Genomic DNA, 19,039 nt, shown 5'->3' with positions numbered 1-19,039 from the left:
CAGGTTAGGACAGTAAGATCAGATAGGGACAGGTTAGGACAGAAAGATCAGATAGGGACAGGTTAGGAAAGACAGTCATATCAGATAGGGACAGGTTAGGAAAGACAGTCAGATCAGATAGGAACAGGTTAGGAAAGACAGTCAGATCAGATAGGGACTGATAAGGACAGACACTGATCAGATAGGGACTGATAAGGACAGACACTGATCAGATAGGGACTGGTTAGGAAAGACAGTCAGATCAGATAGGGACTGATAAGGACAGACACTGATCAGATAGGGACTGATAAGGACAGACACTGATCAGATAGGGACTGATAAGGACAGACACTGATCAGATAGGGACTGATAAGGACAGACACTGATCAGATAGGGACTGATAGGACAGACACTGATCAGATAGGGACTGATAAGGACAGACACTGATCAGATAGGGACTGATAAGGACAGACACTGATCAGATAGGGACTGATAAGGACAGACACTGATCAGATAGGGACTGATAAGGACAGACACTGATCAGATAGGGACTGATAAGGACAGACACTGATCAGATAGGGACTGATAAGGACAGACACTGATCAGATAGGGACTGATAAGGACAGACACTGATCAGATAGGGACTGATAAGGACAGACACTGATCAGATAGGGACTGATAAGGACAGACACTGATCAGATAGGGACTGATAAGGACAGACACTGATCAGATAGGGACTGATAAGGACAGACACTGATCAGATAGGGACTGGTTAGGAAAGACAGTCAGATAGGGACTGATAAGGACAGACACTGATCAGATAGGGACTGATAAGGACAGACACTGATCAGATAGGGACTGATAAGGACAGACACTGATCAGATAGGGACTGATAAGGACAGACACTGATCAGATAGGGACTGATAAGGACAGACACTGATCAGATAGGGACTGATAAGGACAGACACTGATCAGATAGGGACTGATAAGGACAGACACTGATCAGATAGGGACTGATAAGGACAGACACTGATCAGATAGGGACTGATAAGGACAGACACTGATCAGATAGGGACTGATAAGGACAGACACTGATCAGATAGGGACTGATAAGGACAGACACTGATCAGATAGGGACTGATAAGGACAGACACTGATCAGATAGGGACTGATAAGGACAGACACTGATCAGATAGGGACTGATAAGGACAGACACTGATCAGATAGGGACTGATAAGGACAGACACTGATCAGATAGGGACTGATAAGGACAGACACTGATCAGATAGGGACTGATAAGGACAGACACTGATCAGATAGGGACTGATAAGGACAGACACTGATCAGATAGGGACTGATAAGGACAGACACTGATCAGATAGGGACTGATAAGGACAGACACTGATCAGATAGGGACTGATAAGGACAGACACTGATCAGATAGGGACTGATAAGGACAGACACTGATCAGATAGGGACTGATAAGGACAGACACTGATCAGATAGGGACTGATAAGGACAGACACTGATCAGATAGGGACTGATAAGGACAGACACTGATCAGATAGGGACTGATAAGGACAGACACTGATCAGATAGGGACTGATAAGGACAGACACTGATCAGATAGGGACTGATAAGGACAGACACTGATCAGATAGGGACTGATAAGGACAGACACTGATCAGATAGGGACAGGTTAGGAAAGACAGTCAGATCAGATAGGGACTGATAAGGACAGACACTGATCAGATAGGGACTGATAAGGACAGACACTGATCAGATAGGGACTGATAAGGACAGACACTGATCAGATAGGGACTGATAAGGACAGACACTGATCAGATAGGGACTGATAAGGACAGACACTGATCAGATAGGGACTGATAAGGACAGACACTGATCAGATAGGGACTGATAAGGACAGACACTGATCAGATAGGGACTGATAAGGACAGACACTGATCAGATAGGGACTGATAAGGACAGACACTGATCAGATAGGGACTGATAAGGACAGACACTGATCAGATAGGGACTGATAAGGACAGACACTGATCAGATAGGGACTGATAAGGACAGACACTGATCAGATAGGGACTGATAAGGACAGACACTGATCAGATAGGGACTGATAAGGACAGACACTGATCAGATAGGGACTGATAAGGACAGACACTGATCAGATAGGGACTGATAAGGACAGACACTGATCAGATAGGGACTGATAAGGACAGACACTGATCAGATAGGGACTGATAAGGACAGACACTGATCAGATAGGGACTGATAAGGACAGACACTGATCAGATAGGGACTGATAAGGACAGACACTGATCAGATAGGGACTGATAAGGACAGACACTGATCAGATAGGGACTGATAAGGACAGACACTGATCAGATAGGGACTGATAAGGACAGACACTGATCAGATAGGGACTGATAAGGACAGACACTGATCAGATAGGGACTGATAAGGACAGACACTGATCAGATAGGGACTGATAAGGACAGACACTGATCAGATAGGGACTGATAAGGACAGACACTGATCAGATAGGGACTGATAAGGACAGACACTGATCAGATAGGGACTGATAAGGACAGAGACAGACAGATCAGATAGGGACTGATAAGGACAGACACTGATCAGATAGGGACTGATAAGGACAGACACTGATCAGATAGGGACTGATAAGGACAGAGACAGATCAGATAGGGACTGATAAGGACAGAGACAGATCAGATAGGGAAAGAAAGCTGACAACTTAAAAAACAATAATAATAGTAGATACTTTCAGATACATAGGGCCCCTAATAATGCACTGTAAGTACTAGGCAATAAAATGATTTATCATTGGTTATAAATTGGCCTTCAGAAAGTATTCACACATGGACTTTTTCCACAATGGTCATGAAATGTTATGAAACCATATGAACGTTTTTCATATATTATATAATGACAAGTTTACACTATTCCTCTATGGCAAAGATATTTCTATAAATCTTCCCTTTCATCTGTGTCTGGTGTTAGCTAGTTACTGGCTAGCTAGGTCTTCATCTGTGTCTGGTGTTAGCTAGTTACTGGCTAGCTAGGTCTTCATCTGTGTCTGGTGTTAGCTAGTTACTGGATAGCTAGGTCTTCATCTGTCTGGTGTTAGTTAGTTACTGGCTAGCTAGGTCTTCATCTGTCTGGTGTTAGCTAGTTACTGGCTAGCTAGGTCTTCATCTGTCTGGTGTTAGTTAGTTACTGGCTAGCTAGGTCTTCATCTGTCTGGTGTTAGCTAGTTACTGGCTAGCTAGGTCTTCATCTGTGTCTGGTGTTAGCTAGTTACTGGCTAGCTAGGTCTTCATCTCTCTGGTGTGAGCTAGTTACTGGCTAGCTAGGTCTTCATCTGTCTGGTGTTAGCTAGTTACTGGCTAGCTAGGTCTTCATCTCTCTGGTGTTAGTTAGTTAGTTAGTTCGTTAGTTACTGGCTAGCTAGGTCTTCATTTCTCTGGTGTTAGTTAGTTACAGGCTAGCTAGGTCTTCATCTGTCTGGTGTTAGTTAGTTACTGGCTAGCTAGGTCTTCATCTGTGTCTGGTGTTAGTTAGTTACTGGCTAGCTAGGTCTTCATCTGTCTGGTGTTAGCTAGTTATTGGCTAGCTAGGTCTTCATCTGTCTGGTGTTAGTTAGTTACTGGCTAGCTAGGTCTTCATTTCTCTGGTGTTAGTTAGTTACAGGCTAGCTAGGTCTTCATCTGTCTGGTGTTAGTTAGTTACTGGCTAGCTAGGTCTTCATCTGTGTCTGGTGTTAGCTAGTTACTGGCTAGCTAGGTCTTCATCTGTCTGGTGTTAGCTAGTTACTGGCTAGCTAGGTCTTCATCTGTCTGGTGTTAGTTAGTTACTGGCTAGCTAGGTCTTCATCTGTCTGTTGTTAGTTAGTTAGTTAGTTACAGGCTAGCTAGGTCTTCATTTCTCTGGTGTTAGTTAGTTACTGGCTAGCTAGGTCTTCATCTGTCTGGTGTTAGCTAGTTACTGGCTAGCTAGGTCTTCATCTGTCTGGTGTTAGTTAGTTAGTTAGTTAGTTAGTTAGTTAGTGGCTAGCTAGGTCTTCATCTGTCTAGTGTTAGTTAGTTACTGGCTAGCTAGGTCTTCATCTGTCTGGTGTTAGTTAGTTACTGGCTAGCTAGGTCTTCATCTGTCTGGTGTTAGTTAGTTACTGGCTAGCTAGGTCTTCATCTGTCTGGTGTTAGTTAGTTACTGGCTAGCTAGGTCTTCATCTGTCTGGTGTTAGCTAGTTACTGGCTAGCTAGGTCTTCATCTGTCTGGTGTTAGCTAGTTACTGGCTAGCTAGGTCTTCATCTGTCTGGTGTTAGCTAGTTACTGGCTAGCTAGGTCTTCATCTGTCTGGTGTTAGTTAGTTAGTTAGTTAGTTAGTTAGTTACTGGCTAGCTAGGTCTTCATCTGTCTGGTGTTAGTTAGTTAGTTAGTTACTGGCTAGCTAGGTCTTCATCTGTCTGGTGTTAGTTAGTTACTGGCTAGCTAGGTCTTCATCTGTTTCTGGTGTTAGTTAGTTACTGGCTAGCTAGGTCTTCATCTGTGTCTGGTGTTAGTTAGTTACTGGCTAGCTAGGTCTTCATCTGTCTGGTGTTAGCTTGTTACTGGCTAGCTAGGTCTTCATCTGTCTGGTGTTAGCTTGTTACTGGCTAGCTAGGTCTTCAGCCAGCATGGAACAGTCAGTCAAAGCGAGCTCATGAATATAAGCTCCCCGCCCACTAAGCCTGTCTTTTTAAACTTCCTGTTAGTTAGTAATCAGAGAAAATTTTAACTTCCTCAAATGATGAGAAATTCTATGCAAAAGTTGTATCATGGTTGATATTTTAGTCTCTCAATGGGAATCAGAATGACTGTTCAGGACCTTTAAAATGTATTTATATATTGTTGTCACTGGCCTACACACAATACCCCATAATGTCAAAGTGGAATTGTGTATTTATTTTTGACAAATTTATAGAAAATGAAAAGCTAAAATGCCTTCAGTCAATAAATATTCAACCCATTTTTTATGGCAAGCCTCAAGTTCAGGAGAAAATAAATTAACAAGTTACATTATAAGTTGCTCAATACTGCCCCCTGCAGCCATAAGAAGTTTTAACAAGTTACATTATAAGTTGCAGGGACTGTGTGCAATAATAGTGTTCAACATGATTTTTGAATGACTATCTCTGTACCCCACATATACAGATAATTGTAAGGCCCCTCAGTCGAGCAGTGAATTTCAAACCCAGATTGAACCACAAAGATCAGGGAGGTTTTCCAATGCCTCACAGAGAAGGGCTCCTATTGGTAGATGGGGTAAAAAAAAAAAAAAAACATTGAATATCCCTTTGAGCATAGTGAAGTTATTAATTACACTTTGGATGTGTCAATACTGCACAGGGATTTCACCATGAGGCCAATGGTGACTTTAAAACAGTTACAGACTTTAATGGCTGTGATATGAGACAACTGAGGATGGATCAACAACATTGTAGTTACTCCACAATATTAACCTAAATGACAGAGTGAAAGGAAGGAAGCAACAAGGCAGTAAAGTCATACTGCAAAACATGTGGCAATACAATTAACTGTTTGTCCTGAATACAAAGTGTTATGTTTGGGGCAAATATAATACAACACATTACTGAGTACCACTCTCCATATATTCAAGCATAGTGTTGGCTGCATCATGTTATGGGTATGATGGTAATCGTTCAGGACTAGGGAGTTTTTCAGGATAAAAATAAATAAAAGGAATGATGATAAGCACAGGCAAAATCCTAGAGAAAAACCACCTGGTTCAGTCTGCTTTCCAACAGACACTGGGAGATGAATTCACCTTTCAGCAGGACAATAACCTAAAACACAAGGCCAAATAACACTGGAGTTGCTTACCAAAAGAGTGAATGCTCCAGAGTGGCTGAGTAACAGGTTTGACTTAAATCTGCATGAAAATCTATGGCAGGACGTGAATTTTATTTTCTAGCAATGATCAACAAGCTTGAAGAATTATAATGGGCAAATGTTGCACAATCCAGGTGTGGACAGTTCTTTGAGACTTACCCAGAAGCACTCACAGCTGTACTTGCTGCCAAAGGTGCTTGACAGAGTATTTTGTAGCGATGTACCGATATGACATTTTTGGCCGATACCCGATATTTTCCTTGACAAAAAAACCTGAAACTGATAACCATTATTTACAATTTTAGCGGCCTTTTAAGGATTCTAGTACAGTTAAATAGTTAAGTTAGTTAGCGGTGGTGCTGATGTAACAGATGTGAAACGGCTAGCTTAGTTAGCGGTGGTGCTGATGTAACGGATGTGAAACGGCTAGCTTAGTTAGCGGTGGTGCGCGCTAAATAGCGTTTCAATCGGTGACGTCACTTGCTCTGAGACCTTGAAGTAGTAGTTCCCCTTGCTCTACAAGGGCAACGGCTTTTGTGGAGCGATGGGTAACGATGCTTCGTGGGTGACTGTTGTTGATGTGTGCAGAGGGTCCCTGGTTCGCGTGGCGGAGATCTTTGTGGGCTATACTCGGCCCTGTCTCAGGATGGTTGGTGGTTGAAGATATCCCTCTAGTGGTGTGTGGGCTGTGCTTTGGCAAAGTGGGTGGGATTATATCCTGCCTGTTTAGCCCTGTCCGGGGGTATCGTCAGATGGGGCCAGTGTCCCCTGACCCCTCCTGTCTCAGCCTCCAGTATTTATGCTGCAATAGTTTGTGTGTTGGGGGGCTAGGGTCAGTCTGTTATATCTGGAGTATTTCTCCTGTCTTATCCGGTGTCCTGTGTGAATTTAAGTACGCTCTCTCTAATTCTCTCTTTCTTTCTCCCTCTCGGAGGACTTGAGCCCTAGGACCATGCCTCAGGACTACCTGGCATGATGACTCCTTGCTGCCCCCAGTCCACCTGGCCGTGCTGCTGCTCCAGTTTCAACTGTTCTGCCTGCGGCTATGGAACCCTGAGCTGTTCACCCTGACCTGTTCACCGGACATGCTACCTGTTCCAGACCTGCTGTTTTAAACTCTCTAGAGACAGCAGGAGCGGTAGAGATACTCTCAATGATCGGCTATGAAAAGCCAACTGACATTTACTCCTGAGGTGCTGACCTGTTGCACCCTCTACAACAACTGTGATTATTATTATTTGACCCTGCTGGTCATTTATGAACATTTGAACATCTTGGCCATGTTCTGTTATAATCTCCACCCGGCACAGCCAGAAGATGACTGGCCACCCCTCATAGGAAGAAACCTGGAGAGGAACCAGGCGATGTTTTGGCCTTTCTATGGAGTTTTCCTAGCCACCGTGCTTCTACACCTGCATTGCTTGCTGTTTGGGGTTTTAGGCTGGGTTTCTGTACAGCACTTTGTGACACCAGCTGATGTAAGAAGGGCTTTATAAATACATTTGATTGATTGTTTGATAAATTGATTAGCCACAATAGTGGACTTTGTGGTTGACCTTCAAAATAAATGTGTATTCATTAGCATCACTGTCAATGACATACTTTTATTTTGAAGGCAAAACGCAAATTCCACTATTGTGCCTAATCCTTATTGTGGCAAGCTTCACAACATATAACTCGGTCCAGTTGAGCCTCACGAGCCAGATGAAGCAATCTGGCTGCTTATAACGTTAGCTTTGGTTTAAGTAGCTGGCTGCTTATAACGTTAGCTTTGGTTTAAGTAGCTGACTGCTTATAACGTTAGCTTTGGTTTAAGTAGCTGACTGCTTATAACGTTAGCTTTGGTTTAAGTAGCTGGCTAGCTATTTATTTTCATGAACTGAAGTTCAATTTCAATAGGCGAACAACAAGTGGCTACCTAGCTAATACTTACTCACAAGGATTCCTAAAGCATTGCTAAGAATAATGAAAATGACTGCAGTTTCTACTGGTCATTGTTTTTAGGCTGGTTGTATTGGAGTTAGCTAGGTACCAAGCTAAAGCTAGCTAGCTACCCCAGAAGTTGCAGTCAAACAAATTATGCTTTATTACCAACATCGGTCGTGGCCGGTGTTTGCTTGTTTGCAGACTTTTTTGTACAGCTTGACAGTGCTACTGTATCTTTTCTGACACGCAACTACCCAAACGGCGTTCCATATGTCGCGAAGCTAATCGCAGTGACGCTATTACTGTGCAACTCCGGTAGGGCAACAGCTGAAAAATAGGGCACTTGGTAGTGTGTACCGGGTGCTCGACCAGTCGGCGAAAGCCAACGGTTGATTGTCAAGGGCAATGAATTCCATTATCTTGGCTTTAATGGATTTCACCTTTGAGTTGTCTCACTGAAAATGTTCTTACTCTTTCCAATGACTGCGCGACTTATTGACTGCTCGATCCACACAGCAGACATTGTGGGCGAGGTTAGGAATGCTGTGTTGCGCAACATTTTACGTGGCGTGATTACGTAATGTATCTACGTTATATAGGTATGCACGGCAGCTTTGAAACCGGTTTTGCACATCAGGCGTTAAACTAGACACCGGCCGATACCAATGTTGGCATTTTTAGCTAATATCGGCCAATTCTGATATGTTCACCGATATATCATGTATCCCTAGTATTTTGTGTAGATTTACAAAAAAAAAACAAATTTAATCCATTTTAATCCCACTTTGTAACACAACAAAATCTGGAAAAAGTCAAGGGGTGTGAACACTTTCTGTGCTTGCCCTGAAATGAGGGGTGGATATTGTAGTCTACAACATAGTTATTCTGACAAGCCTGAGACTTCCATGCATTCCACTCCTCCCATGCTGACTCCTCCCATGCTGACTCCTCCCATGCTAGCTCCTCCCATGCTAGCTCCTCCCATGCTAGCTCCTCCCATGCTAGCTCCTCCCACGCTGACTCCTCCCACGCTAGCTCCTCCCATGCTGACTCCTCCCATGCTGACTCCTCCCATGCTGACTCCTCCCATGCTGACTCCTCCCATGCTAGCTCCTCCCATGCTAGCTCCTCCCATGCTGACTCCTCCCATGCTGACTCCTCCCATGCTGACTCCTCCCATGCTGACTCCTCCCATGCTGACTCCTCCCATGCTGACCATGCTGACTCCTCCCATGCTGACTCCTCCCATGCTGACTCCTCCCATGCTAGCTCCTCCCATGCTGACTCCTCCCATGCTGACTCCTCCCATGCTGACTCCTCCCATGCTGACTCACCTAGGTTACTGCGGAACCTTAGCTGGTTGCGGATACTGTACAACTGCACATGTTTCTCATATTCACGCTGCGAGTTCCCAACACTCTGTAAATGAAAACAGGACATTTAAATGCATTAATATACAAATTAAATCAAATTTTAATTTGTCACATGCCCCGAATACAACAAATGTAGACCATACCGTGAAATGCTTACTTAGGAGCCCATTCCCAACAATTCAGTTAAAAAGACAATTAACAAATAGATAAAAAGATAATAGTAACACAAAATAATAATAACGAGGCTAAATACAGGCTATATACAAGGAGTACCGGTACCGAGTCAGTGTACTGGGGGACGAGGTCGTTGGGGTGATTGATTGAGGCATTTGCATATGTAGGTTTGGTTAGGTGATTGAAATACTATGTACATGTAGGTAGGGGGTGAAAAGCAGAACGTCCAGGTAGCCGTTTAATTAACTGTTCATCAGTCTTATGGCTTTGGGGTAGAAGCTGTTCAGGAGCCTTTTGGTCCCAGACTTGGATCGCTCCGGTACTGCTTGCCGTGCGGTAGCAGAGAGAACAGACTGACTTGGTTACACTGCCTGGTATAGAGGTCCTGGATGGCAGTCTGTAAGCGCTACCCTCTGTACAGTAACATACACAGTATGTATTAAAGCCTACAGAAAGGTCATGTAGAGGTGATTGAATATTGCATTATAGAGCTTGTATAATAAACACAATGCATTCAATCTCATTCATACCGCTGCTCTAAAAAAAAGATGTCTCTTGACATCTTGGCATAGTAGCTCAACACTTATGATGAGGTGGGATTTATTAACGGTATGTGGTAGTTATGAATAGATAATTGCGGTATTATAACTACATTTCTTTGCTGATCAAAAACATTTCGAGTAACCCTAGTTGCTTGACATGGTTGATAATAGATAACACAATGCAGCTCATTTTCATTCGGCCGCTAGCTGATAGCAGTTCAGCTATAATCATGACATTACACCAGCTGTCAAAATCATGTGATTAAGAATTAGCTGCTATACCAAGTTAGGCAGTCAGCTAGTTAGGTAACGGAGCGGTGCTCTGATGATGCTTTCAGGTGAACGACAAAATCAGTTGCTAATGAACCCACGGGAGAAAGTTTACATCTTGTCAGTTAACTTAACTAGCTGGCTGTGAATAGCTTTTTAGCTAGCTAGATCAGGGGTTCCCAAACGTTTAGTTTTTTTTGCCCTAACACTACACAGCTGATACAAATAACCAAAGCTTGAATGATTAGTTGGTTATTTGAATCAACTGTGTAGTGTTGGGGGGGAAACGTATGGGAAACCCTGAGCTAGATCAAATACCTGTTTGACATTTGCTGGTAGCTTGTTCCACGGATAATTCTGCCTAATGTGAAATTCGACGTCCGTGTTCATCGCTAACTAGTTTGAATCGGGATCCACGAAACCAACAGCAGCGGGTTTTTGCCAAGTCCAAGATGACTTATAGAAAATACCGAAACATAAAAAATATTTAAAAAATAAATGTATACAGTAACTTAATAATCCGAATGTTTCAGATCTGAAAATAGCAATTTTTTCCCCCTTTTTAATAAATGTCCACTTCCTTGTTGTATTTTGGAACGATCGTTCGTCACTTCCGTCCGAGGCGTAACCAACGGAAACATGGCGGTTGATGTGATCACATGACAGAATGATTATCCAGTCAAACGTACTACATTTTCTTGTTACGGAAGTAAGGAAGCAACTCAAATGGTTGGCTCCATTCCAGCAATGTGTACTGACCTTGTAAAATACATGGCCTGTATTATTTCTTACATAGAGCACTTTTTTTATTTTTTTATTTTACCTTTATTTATACAGGTTTTTTCTCATTGAGATAATATCTCTTTTCCAAGAGAGACCTGGTCTAGCATAGTGGTCATATAAACTGTCTTGCTAGTGGCTACAACTGTCAAACTATCACACCTGTCCACATGAAACTGGTCTGACAAGGTCTAATTGAGATTTTTATATAAACGTATTAGATATAAATAAATAATAACCAGTGTCGATTTTACATTTACATCTTGGTGGGGCGAACTCAAAAAAAATGTTTTAGATGCATGCCAGCAAAGCCACTACAAAACAACACTAACTTATTCCATCTAAGAATGATGGAGGCCACTGTGTTCTTGGGGACCTCCAATGCTGCAGACATTTTTTGGTTTTACCACAGGTGGACTCCAATCAAGTTGTAGAAACATCTCAAGGATGATCAATGGAAACATGATGCACCTGAGCTCAATTTCAAGTGTCATGGCAAAGGGTCTGAATATTTATGTAAATGAGGTATTTCTGTTTTGGGGGTTTTATACACTTGCCAAACTTTTTTTTTTTTTTTTTTACAGTTTTCTTTGTCATTATGGGGTATTGTGTGTAGATTGATGAGGATTTTTATTTAATTAATTTTAGAATAAGGCTGTAACATAACAAAATGTTGAAAAAGTCAAGGGGTCTGAATACTTTCCAAAAGCAAAGTTGGTCAAATATGACATGACAATGCTATTTGCATTTCACAACATATATCCCAGTTTTCATACTGTAAAAATGAATGAGATAAATCAACTGTCTTAAATGCCTGGACTGTGAGTCAACCTTGCCACGGGCTTTCAGTGTGATTAGACACTGTTCTTGGAGAGCTCAAAGATCAATATCTGCACCTCAAGTCACTTGGATTACGTCCCAAATGCACCCTATTCCTTACATGGACCATTAGTGCACTACTTTAGATCAAAACCCTATTGGCCATTTGTGACGCAGACCTCAAGTCACTTGGTAACCAACCAGTATAAACAGTGTTGAGGTACAGCTCAGAGTCACATAGCGCTGTGTGCTCGGCTCCTCGCTCTGACGACAACTAGCTGCCTAGTGGCTGACATCTCAATCTTGTTATTCAATCTCTCTGTTTTCCTCCCCATATGCTGTAAAGCAAACATGACAGTAACTCATCTCAATGCCTCGGGAGTTTTAGGGGAGGTGGGGGAAGGGGAATGGGTCTAACAAGTTGTGCCCTGCTGTCCTAGAGAGAAAGGTATGATCCAAATGGAACCCTATTCCCTACGTAGTGCACAACTTTAGACCAGCTATGGGAAAAGGCCAGCAATCTGATTATATAGATGAGTTGAGATGGAGATAGATGATGTAAGGAGGAGATAATAATTATTATTATAATAATTCTAATAACAAAACCAACATCTGGTCTGCCACTGTGCATCCTGCTTTTAATAAGTGTCATCAAATCAAATGTTATTCTTATTTAATTTTTCACGCGTTTCATAAACAACAGGTGTAGACTAATAGTGAAAAGCATAAGGGCCATTCTCAACAATGCAGAGACACAGAAATTGTTTCTTTTTTAAAATACTAAATGAGTACTGAGTCCATGTGCAGGGGTACGAAGTAACAGGTACTGAGTCCATGTGCAGGGGTACGATGTAACAGGTACTGAGTCCATGTGAAGGGGTACGAAGTAACAGGTACTGAGTCCATGTGCAGGGGTACAATGTAACGGGTACTGAGTCCATGTGCAGGGGTACAATGTAACGGGTACTGAGTCCATGTGAAGGGGTAGGATGTAACGGGTACTGAGTCCATGTGAAGGGGTACAATGTAACAGGTACTGAGTCCATGTGCAGGGGTACGATGTAACGGGTACTGAGTCCATGTGAAGGGGTACGATGTAACAGGTACTGAGTCCATGTGCAGGGGTACGATGTAACAGGCACTGAGTCCATGTGCAGGGGTACGAAGTAACAGGTACTGAGTCCATGTGAAGGGGTACGATGTAACGGGTACTGAGTCCATGTGCAGGGGTACGATGTAACGGGTACTGAGTCCATGTGAAGGGGTATGAAGTAACAGGTACTGCGTCCATGTGCATGGGTACGATGTAACGCGTAACCAAAAAAGTGTTAAACAAATCTAAATATATTTTATATTTGAGATTCTTCAATGTAAACCCCCTTTGCCTTGATGACAGCTTTGTACACTCTTTGCATTCTCTCAACTAGCTTCATGAGGTAGTCACCCGGAATGCATTTCAAATAACAGGTGCACCTTGTTAAAAGTTCATTTGTGGAATTTCTTTCCTTCTTAATACATTTGGGCCAATCTGTTGTGTTATGACAAGGTAGGGATGATATACAGAAGATGGCCCTATTTGGTAAAAGACCAAGTCCATATTATGGCAAGAACAGCTCAAATAAGCAAAGAGATGCGTCAGTCCTCTCAATGGTGCAGCTGTAGAACTTTTTCAGGATCTGAGGACCCATGCCAAATTCTTTTAAGCCTCCTGAGGGGGAAGAAGTGTTGTCGTGCCCTCTTCACGACTGTGTTGGTGTGTGTAGACCATGATAGATCCTTAGTGATGTGGGCACCGAGGAACTTGAAGCTCTCGACCCACTCCACTACAGCCCCGTATATGTGAATGGGGCGTGCTCAGCCCTCTGTTTCCTGTCGTCCACGATCAGCTCTTTTGTTTTGCTGACCTGGTTGTTGTCCTGGCACCACACTGCCAGGTCTCTGACCTCCTCCCTACAGGCTGTCTCGTCGTTGTCGGTGATCAGGCCTACCCCCGTCGTGTCGTCAGCAAACTTAATGATGATGTTGGAGTCGTGCGCGTACACAGTCGTGGATGAACAGGAAGTACAGCGGGGGACTAAGAACACACCTCTGAGGGGCCCCCGTGTTGAGGGTCAGCATGGCGGATGTGTTGTTACCTACCCTCACCACCTGGGAGCAGTCCGTCAGGAAGATCCAGTTGCAGAGGGAGGTGTTCAGTCCCAGGGTCCTTAGCTTAGTGATGAGCTTGGAGGGCACTATGGTGTAGAACGCTGAGCTGTAGTCAATGAATAACATTGTCACATAGGTGTTCCACTTTTCCAGGTGGGAGAGGGCAGTGTGGAGTGCAATAGAGATTGTATGTGTTTCTTTGTGTGGAATAAAGGTTTTGTCTCCTCTAGTTGCACAGGTAACATACTGGTAGAAATTAGGTTAAACATATTTCAGTTTCCCTACAAATCACCAGCCACCAGTGCGCCGCCTTTGGATGAGCATTCTCTTGTTTGCTTATGGTCTTATACAGCTCGTTGAATGAGGTGCCAGCATCGGTTTTTGATGATAAATAGACAGCTACGAAAAATATAGATGTAAACTCTCTCGGTAAATAGCATGGTCTACAGCTTATCATGAGGTACGCTAAGAGAGAACTCCTCCCCCTAACCTTGGCCGACGCTGCCGTATGGACGATGCATTGAAAAACTGCCTAAATGTGTATTATTATTGTCCTATTTCAGCCACGACTTCGAGAAACATAGGATATTACAGTTCTTCAGGTTCCGTTGATAGGATAGTCTCAAACTGAGCTTGGCCAGTTTCTTCTACAGTGATTGTACGTTCGTCAGTAGAACGGATGGTAGAGGCGGATTATTTATTCACCAACGTATTCTCGTCAGGATGTCGACCTCTCTTACGCCGTCTTTTCATGCTCGAGCAGCTTTTTTTTTTTGCAGGAGGAACATTTTCACTCGTTTTGCCTTGATAACGAATCTGTGTTGAAAAATTTGCTAGTCTTTCTCTTTCACGATTGCATGAAGGAGTGGAGTGCTATCTGAGGACGAATCAGTGAACAATGCTATTATTATAAACTTCACTGACACCAGATGACTGCGGTTGGCTCCTAGAGCTAATGCCTTTGGCTCGGTAGGCTAAAGCAGTCTGATGGTGTGCAGGAAACTGGATGGTTTTAAATCCTGTTGGTCACATATTTCTATTTATTATGGATCCCCATTAGTTCCTGCCAAGTCAGCAGCTACTCTTCCTGGGGTTTATTATGGATCCCCATTTGTTCCTGCCAAGGCAGCAGCTACTCTTCCTGGGGTTTATTATGGATTCCAGTATTCCTGCCAAGGCAGCAGCTACTCTTCCTGGGGTTTATTATGGATCCCCGTTAGTTCCTGCCAAGGCAGCAGCTACTCTTCCTGGGGTTTATTATGGATCCCCGTTAGTTCCTGCCAAGGCAGCAGCTACTCTTCCTGGGGTATATTATGGATCCCTGTTAGTTCCTGCCAAGGCAGCAGCTACTCTTCCTGGGGTTTATTATGGATCCCCGTTAGTTCCTGTCAAGGCAGCAGCTACTCTTCCTGGGGTTTATTATGGATCCCCGTTAGTTCCTGCCAAGGCAGCAGCTACTCTTCCTGGGGTTTATTATGGATCCCCGTTAGTTCCTGTCAAGGCAGCAGCTACTCTTCCTGGGGTTTATTATGGATCCCCGTTAGTTCCTGTCAAGGCAGCAGCTACTCTTCCTGGGGTTTATTATGGATCCCCTGTATTCCTGCCAAGGCAGCAGCTACTCTTCCTGGGGTTTATTATGGATCCCCATTAGTTCCTGCCAAGGCAGCTGTCACGCCTTGGTCATAGTGTTTTGGTTATATAGTTGGTCAGGCCAGGGTGTGACATGGGTTTATATGTTGTTTTTCGTATTGGGGTTTGTATAGTTGGGATCGCGGCTGTTTAGGGGTGTGTCTAGTTTTGCTTGGCTGCCTGAGGCGGTTCTCAATCAGAGTCAGGTGCTTGTCGTTGTCTCTGATTGAGAACCGTATTTAGACAGCCTCAGTTTCGCTTTGTATTTCGTGGGTGTTTGTCCTGTCTCTGTGTTATAGTCACCAGATAGGCTCAGTCACTTGGTTTTTTTCTTTTCAATTGTTTTGGAAGAGAAGAGAACGAGCGCCATTCTCCTTGCGGAGATGGTGCTAAATACATCAACGCGGTCGGTCCCTGGGATTGGGCTGGCCAACACGATTCGGTTTGCTTGGAAGGAAAAGGAGTTTGAGCCTTTAGGAAGGGAATCCTTTGGAAGGATAATATTGATGGGGATTCTAAAGCTGACGGTGAAGGACGTGTTTTGTTTCCAAGGCAACTCGTTGGAGGGAGCATACGACGTTGCACTATATACAGAGGAAAAACACGATGATATCCTGAGAAGGGCAAGAGCAGTGGGAGGTGAGAGGCCGATGTGCCACTACGAAATAACAAGCCTGGCGAAGAATAACTTTAGGGTTGTAACTGTAAACATTTACAACCCTTACGTTAAGGACGAAGAGGTGAGGGCTTTTCTGGGGAGATACATGGATAACGTCTCCTTAGCAAGGCACCTCAAAGACTCCTTGGGTTTTGGAATGGGAGGAGAGGCTTCCAGGCCCTCCTCAGAGAGGACCCAAAGGGACATGGTGGCTACCTCCATCCTCCTGCTATGTTCTCCTAGGGGCTGACAGGGGACGTTGTATTATGCACGTCAGCCCCATTTTGCAGACGCTGTATGGCCTATGGTCACATATTCGCCTCATGCAGTGCAAGAAAATGCAGATTTTGTGCATCTGAGGATCACGAGGCGAGGGATTGTGACAAGCCTAAGACGTGCCATGGGTGTGGCTCGTCAGCACACCTGTGGAGGGTGCCCGGCCCGTCAGAGGTCATATGCGTCTGCGGCTGGGGGAGCAGGAGCGGGTGATGGGGAAGAAGAGGAGGGGAAGGAAGCACGCCTCATGACCAGAGTTCAGGTCCAGAGGGGAAGGCCACAAGGAAGGAGGAGGAGCCAGAAGCGGCGGATGGAAGAGAGAAGGAAACGGAAGGCACGGGAGTAGGAGAACCAGAAAAAGCGGCGGAAGAAGGCAACCGAGTGGAGGAGCATGAGAGAGAAGAAAGCGAGGGAGGAGTGGTGGAGAAGGAGACGGTGGAAGAGAAAGTGGACTGGGGGAAAGTGCCATGGTGGAAGAGATGAGGGGTATGGTGGAGGAGCTGGCGGGGGAGGGTGGTATCTCTTCACTGCCGCCATCACCAAAGAAGAGTATGAAGAGGAGGGGGCGATTGGCCGACAGTGAGGGGGAAGGGATTGCCAAGAGAGTGATGGGGCGGGAGAAACCTCTGGGTTGCTGCTGGTTTCCCCAGGCCCTCAACTTCTGTTGGGTGGGGACACATAACAAGACTCAGGACTGGGTACAAGAGGAGGTGGGGAGTTTTTTGTTTGGGGACTCAGCCTCCCCAATTTTTTCCAAACCAGCTGCAACACTGGGGAGGGGAGGATTGTGGTGGTAGACCCAGGGTGCAGGGCACTCCGGAGCTAAACACTATTCCTGCATCCTGGGAGGGTGTGATGGAGGAAGAGGGGGATGTCGGGATTACGGATGGTGTTCTCACCGGTAGATATGGAGCAGGGGAGCATCGGGTGAGTCTCCTGTTTTATGTTTTTTTCTGTCTGGGTTTAGAATTTGAGTGTATTACATGTATTTATTTTTCATGGAGTCTAATTTTACTTTTGTTAGTTTAAATGTAAGGGGTTTAAGGGATTTTGTTAAGAGGAGGGCGGTTTTTAGTTATTTGGAGGGTGTGGGGTTTGATTTTTGTTTTTTACAGGAGGTTCACCTGAGGGATGGAGGGGATGTTATTAGGTTTAAGAGGGAGTGGGACAAGGGGAGTCGGTTTGGGGTGTTGGGGGTGCACTCATCGGGGGTAGGGATTTTGTGTGGGCACAGGGAGGTAAAAGTGGAGGATTCCTTGTGGTAATGCAGGGGAGGGTTATAGGGGTGGATGTCACGATAAGGGATTGTAAATTTAGATTAGTGGTGGTGTATGGGCCACAGGTGGTGGCAGACAGAAGGGAGATGGTGGACTGTCTGACGCCCTGTGTGTCACAAATAGGAAATTAGTGATAGGGGGATTTTAATACAGATTTAGGAAGAGGGGGATAGCAGTGCGGGCGCCATTGCCAGGCTAATGGCTTGCCATGGTCTGGTAGATGGTGGTCTGCACACTACTCCGAAAATGGACGGTCATACATGGCGTAACTCCAGGGGGGTTGAGCGGAGGCTCGACTATATTTTTGTACCCAGGTCTTTGGGTAAGTTGTCTGGGCGGCTGTTGCCTGTTTTCTTTTCGGATCACGACGGGGTGCTCCTGCAGGTGGGGTCGCCAGTCTGCCTCTTTGGTAGAGGGTACTGGAAGCTAGATCGGGATGTGCTGGAGGAGCAGGCTTTTGTTGACGGGTTTTATGGTTTCTTTTGGAGGCTTGAGGGCCTCCGGTCCATGTGCGAGGGGGTGTTAGAGTGGTGGGAATTAGTTAAGGTGAGGATTAGGGCTTTTATAATAGGGTATTGCAAGAGGAAAAAAAGGGAGGAGAGGAGGGAAGTGGATCGTATCCAGAGGTTAATTGAACTCGAATACGAGGCAGGCAACCTCGGCGGGTCGTTTGACTGGGAGAGATCCGCAACCCTAAAGGCGCAGCTCAGGGAGTTGCAGGAGCGGAAGGCTCGAGCTTTCCTTGAGCGAGCGCATAGTGGCTTTCTAGAACATAATGAGACTTGTTCTGCTATGTTCTTTAAGATGGTTAGGGCAAGACAGAGTAGGAAGGTAATGCATGGTGTTAGGGAAGAAAATGGTAGTATAGTTAGAGAACCAGAGGATATGGTCAGGGTGACAACTGATCATTTCCAAGGTTTATTTAAGGAAAGGAAAATAGATGTAGAGCAGGGAAATGTGTTTTTAGAACACTTGTCCAGGCGGTTGCCGGAGGACATTAGAGAAGTGATGGAGGCCCAGATCTCACTAGAAGAGGTTGAGAGCGCTCTTAGGAGGATGGGAAAAGGGAAGGTGCCTGGGATAGATGGGCTGCCGGCTGAGTTTTATCTCAAGTTTTGGGGTATACTTGGACCAGTGGTCCTCGAAGTCTTGAAGGCCATCCTTGAGACGGGGTCCCGGGGGATCAATGGCTGTTGGTGTGCTGTCACTTTTATATAAGAAGGGGGAAGTAACAGACCTTGGCAACTGGCGGCCGTTGAC

General features: G+C 44.7%; 1 protein-coding gene across 1 annotated transcript in view; it reads right to left on the bottom strand.

The window, feature by feature from the left end:
* Positions 1-10,777, bottom strand: part of fam91a1 (family with sequence similarity 91 member A1) — a 140,191-nt gene extending 129,414 nt beyond the window's left edge. Inside the window, exons 1-2 of the mRNA XM_065020109.1 lie at positions 10,511-10,777; positions 9,168-9,252 (exon numbers count right to left, since the gene is read on the bottom strand). Coding sequence (XP_064876181.1) covers positions 9,168-9,252; positions 10,511-10,582 — 157 coding nt within the window. The 5' untranslated portion in view covers positions 10,583-10,777. The remainder of the gene's footprint in view (positions 1-9,167; positions 9,253-10,510) is intronic.
* Between the last annotated feature and the right edge of the window lie 8,262 nt (positions 10,778-19,039).

Source organism: Oncorhynchus nerka, linkage group LG7 (assembly GCF_034236695.1).
Source record: "Oncorhynchus nerka isolate Pitt River linkage group LG7, Oner_Uvic_2.0, whole genome shotgun sequence".
Classification (NCBI taxonomy): Eukaryota; Metazoa; Chordata; class Actinopteri; order Salmoniformes; family Salmonidae; genus Oncorhynchus; species Oncorhynchus nerka.
Note: the sequence above shows the minus strand (reverse complement) of the source record. Positions and strands in the feature narration are given on the sequence as shown.